This window comes from Aplysia californica, unplaced genomic scaffold (assembly GCF_000002075.1).
Source record: "Aplysia californica isolate F4 #8 unplaced genomic scaffold, AplCal3.0 scaffold00905, whole genome shotgun sequence".
Taxonomy (NCBI): Eukaryota; Metazoa; Mollusca; class Gastropoda; order Aplysiida; family Aplysiidae; genus Aplysia; species Aplysia californica.
Genome location: NW_004798175.1, coordinates 253,117 through 258,386, shown reverse-complemented (window position 1 = coordinate 258,386; position 5,270 = coordinate 253,117). Strand labels below are relative to the sequence as shown.

General features: G+C 38.3%; 1 protein-coding gene across 1 annotated transcript in view; it reads left to right on the top strand.

The window, feature by feature from the left end:
* Positions 1-579: 579 nt before the first annotated feature.
* LOC101853129 (ganglioside GM2 activator) overlaps positions 580-5,270 on the top strand; it is a gene marked incomplete at its 3' end in the record, with an annotated part of 5,961 nt that continues 1,270 nt past the window's right edge. Inside the window, 1 exon segment of the mRNA XM_005110530.3 lies at positions 580-807. Coding sequence (XP_005110587.2) covers positions 664-807 — 144 coding nt within the window.

Genomic DNA, 5,270 nt, shown 5'->3' with positions numbered 1-5,270 from the left:
CTTCTATTGATGTACCGGTACTAAAATACATTTTGTCTATACATGTATTGTGTTGATTGTTTAAGATATAATGCTTTATGTCCCATCAACTTATTCAAATTAGAGAACAAAACACTGTTGTTCACATGATAACGTCAAGCCAAAAACAAAAAACAAACCCATAATGGATGGACACTGGTATGCTTAGAACAGTTGTCAAATTCTTGCTGGCCCGTTATCTCAACAGATAACGTAGAGATCACACACGCCGTTCCTTGTCGCTCGCCAGCGACTCGCCAAGTGTAGACGGTGTGCGTTTGATAAATACACCCATGACGCACTTTTTTTTCGAAATAGTAATAGGCAGCCCATTAGGCTAATGTGTCAGTAAAACGGACTATAAAAAAGTATTTCGATTTTAGTTTCAATTGAAATCACACTTTATCTTTCGACCTCAACTAATCGAATTATGACACCCCCCCCCCCAACCTCAACGATATCGTTATTTTATCAGTTGACAATGCTGTTGACCTTGATCTAAAACATCTAAAACGCACAACAAAAGATAACACAAATTCTGACAGACGCCTGTGAAAACAAAGCGCCCGACTTCAATGTTAAGTGAATCACTTTTGGCTTGTCAGTCTGTGGGGAAACAAGCAAACGCAGAAAATAATAAGAAGCATGAGGTGTTTCGCTCTCGTTCTCACCTTGGTCATTCTGTCAGTGGACAGGAGTGACCAGAAAGACATTCTGCGCTTCCAAGCCGAGGAAAAGCCCCGGGAGGTTGAGACTCTCTTTGACTTATTGACGGGCAGAATGGGACTGGTGAGTTGTTCTTTTGTTTCCATAACAAACAATCCAGAGCGTCGTATATTTGGCGCCGCCTTTAATTCATTGAGGATACAGATGTGGAGATGAGCTGTGTTGAGTACTTGAAAGAAAAAAAGAAAGAAACATAGCTTCATTATTCAAACAGATTTTTCAATTCTGCTCTCTTTATCTGAAAGACAACATGGAACTACGCTATGTGCACAATGGAATTCGTTAATGTGTTTTGGTTCGAAATTGTACATGTACCACAAAAACCACAACAACAACAACAGCTGGTCTGACATGTGCCCACTACATCCTTGGAGAGTTAAGACAACTGGACTTGCTCTAGCTTATATTCCTACCTTTCTTTTTCGCAACAGAAAAACCTATCTCCCGTTAAATGTTCTGGTATCGAAGAGTATACCAATGGATCGATTTCTCTGATGTAGAGTTAAGCGTATTATCCTTCTTAGGTGATACAGATCAACTGTTATCGAGTATTTTGATATAACAAAGAAACAAACAACAACAACAACAACAACAACAACAACAACAACAACAACAACAACAACAACAACAACAACAACAAACCCTACCAACCCAACAAAGAATGAGAAGAAATCTAACTCGTTGTCGGGTAAAGATGTCAATTTTCATGTTTTGATGTTGGTGCTGTAAACGCCAACCGAAGCACCAAAATGTTGTTTAAATAGCAATAACTGCTAGCTTAGACTAGTATTACTCACGCCCTTACATATAATTATATAAGCCCCCCCCCTCTCTCTCTGTCTCTCCCTCTTTCTCTCCCTATATATATATATATATATATATATATATATATATATATATATATATTTATCATACCTCATATACAGGCCTATATATAAGGTCACATGAGCGTGCGGGGCCAGTCGAATAACGGACTTAATCTTGCCCACACACACAAAATGTAACTTGATACACACGCGCGCACATACTTTAATCGTACTTTATGTTCAACGAAGGAACAGAAGACACACAAGCAAGCGAGAAGTTCGAGACGAGCACAAGCTCAAATGTCTCGTTAAGAATTGTTACTGACTCAATAATGAGCGCATTCTATTCCGAGAGCATTAAGTGCAGTGAACACTTTTTCGACTTGTCAGATCATACATGTTCAAATTTAATAGGGACAGAGAAAACAACATGTCGAATTTGTAGAGATTCCAACAGGTAATCGGCAATGTATTATTTTCATGACGTCAGCAAGCTGTACTATACTTAGCCAACAGCACAATTATTCTTTCAAGAGAAAGAAAAGGCTGTTTCATCATACCTACATGAGTGGGTGGTTGGCGGGAGCTCTGGTGCGGTTTGCTTCTTCTTTCCTATCAAACATCTATCGTCCTTATCTCCCCTTCGTCTTTTTTACGTTTGTTACCCTCTTGTAACACCTCTAATCTTCTGGCGCTCATATAACCTTATGCAGTTGCGAGCGCCGTAAAACCTCTACTAAAAAATACCCATATGACATTATAATGTATTTTTTTGCTTTTTTTTTCAACATTTATAATTACAGTCTAGCACACACATATCGAACAACATATAAAATAATATAACGAAAACATTTTCGGGTCCCGAATTTTTTCATTCATACATGAATACTATTACTATTATTATTTGTATTTAAAGCAATTGCACAGCTAAATTCGTTCATTACGAAAAGATTGTCGAGCCCTGCTGGTTTCACCATGCTCGTGCTATAGACTGCAATTTGAATAAAATTCTATTAAATATTTCTCGAGCACACGCAATCGACATCACATATTTAAAAAAAAATTGCTATTCAAAGAGAAAAATATTCCGAATTTTGAGCTTAGAACATCCGAACAGTTTTAGTTGGATGACGTCATGCAAGTTCGCACTGAGACGGAAATTACGACTCTTCAATGTTCAATTATCAACAAAGAGTCGGTAATGTAATCTCTTCAGGAAGCATAAAATGAACAGAACGCTTATTCGTCTAGTAGGATCAAGCATGTACAGACTAGGGTAGGAAATACGGCAATAAAATGTGCAATGATCAAAAGGTACTCAGCAAGAACAAACAGTCGACTCTGCAAGGATTTGCTCTTCAGCTCATTGCCCCCCCCCCCCCTAGAAAAAAAAATGTATTTAAGAGGTTAAACTGTGACTCTAGTCGAAAGGAAGCATTCACTGTGGAATAACCGACTCTGCTTTGAGAAAAGGACTATGATATTTGGATTGGAGGAGTAGGGAGTTATTGTAATTATTATTATTATTAATTATTATTATTATTGTTATTATTATTATTATTATCGATGCTAAAACAAACTGTTCTCAAGTGTTTTGAGAAAGGGGGGGGGGGTATCTAAAGAGTCATTTCTATAGAAATCAGACTGAATGTCGCAGAGAAAGAAAAATAAAGATTGATTCTGTAAAATCGAATGTGTCAAAGTTGAGTTGTCGCATATCAACTCTGAAAAACGTACATGTATACATCTAATTATTACACTATAATTATGACCGGAGCCAAGGAGAGAAAACGAAGAGAATCGGAAGCGTGTGCATTGTATATTATTATTAAGGCACATTGGAGTGGGTTACAAAAGACGCAGATTCTGCTCTACTCATAGTCATGTTTTTGTATACAAAAGCAGATGAACAAACCTGTTACCAAATCTGTATAAAAAAGGAGATGTAGCGTAGACTTGAACGTTTCAATTAAGAAGTGTCTGTGCGCTTATACGTGTACATGTTAATGTACTTTTCGGCAGTGCTTGTCAACATTTTCACAGCCAGCGCTCACTTTTGCCAGCTTTAGGAGTCTGAAATCTTCTTACTGCTCACCTCCATAATTATAGTATTGTATTATAAAGTGTGACATAAAAGAACACCTGTCGCTGCCTGGATGATCCCCACCGCTCACCAACGTTACCAAATAACCTACTACTACTAGTGGGTGATACCACCGCCCTGGTTGGCAAGCACTGCCTTGAGGTTTCAACATCACTGACGATAGTGTTATAGATTTTGTTTTGCGAGGATGGCAAGGCTAACGTTTGCTGTGCTTTTCAGTTTTTATTTGGCTGTTTTTGAGGTAGGTAGGTTATGATCAGCGTTAAGAAGCAATACAATTTGAAATTTTGTTTCATCTGTATGGTGGAAGATAAGTCTCTGCTTCTATAAAGACCTTACGTAGTTCCCAATATGCCATCTAAATTTATCTAGAAATGAAAAAAAAGCAACAAAAACAAACACAAAACAAAAAGCAAACAAACAAAGCAAAAAAACAAAACAAAAAACCCCAACACACACACACACACACACACACACACACACACACACACACACACACACACACACACACACACACACACACACACACACACACAAGCCACGCAAAGCCTTTGATACAATTCACCATTTTCTCCCAAGTTTCCCCCTTCAAATTTTGATTCTGAACGTGTCTGATTTGCTTTATGTATGTCTGTAATAAAAATGGTTGTCACCCAACTCTAAATGTGAGGTATGCTGACTAAATGAGTCAATTAACGAATTTTAGCCTAGTAGTCATAGACAGGATATAATATAAGAAATGTATAGGTTGGGTTTAAACAGTGTATTGTCTGAAATGATAAAAGACATTGATGTGTCCATTTTCGGAAAACATCTCCATTCGTGGATTAATTGCGAGAAGTAACTCATTTTGTCAGCATGCTTCACCAATAAATAATGCTTTTTCTTTGTCTTTGTGAAAAAGAGTCAAAATGTTTGCAAACTTGCGATATAATTCAGTTCCTCACTTCCAGTAGGAGTACAATATAATATATAATTGCTACTAAGTAACACCACTACCCCTCCACCACCACCAACACCACTACCATTACCACTACCACTACCACCATCACCATTACCACAACCACTACAGCTACCACCAACACCATTACCAACCACCACCACCACCACCATCACCATTACCACAACCACTACCGCTACCACAACCACTACCGCCACCACCACCACGGCGTTAACAACAAAGCTAAAATACACAGATCGAACCAACTCTGACAGTCACCAGTCCAAAGCAACCACCAGTTCATATCACACGACCACTTCACACGCATGGGTTTGTTTTTTTCTTCTTCAAATTATGATGACACTGTACAAGACGTCTGTGCACCTAAAACGACCACTTGTCTCCTCGACAATTGATGACCATTTCGGCTGTATAATAAGAAACAACCCCTTACGATCTCGTGTTCCCTTCTCCTTTTGTACCTACCGAAGACAATAGGCGGTACCGGTACTTGCAAATACATGTACACTAACTGAAGAAACCAAACGACGTTAGACTTTTCGCACATTTCAATGGCCCTGCCTTTTCATCATCATCATCATCATCATCATCATCATCATCATCATCATCATCATCATCATCATCATCATCATCATCATCATCATCATCTATCACA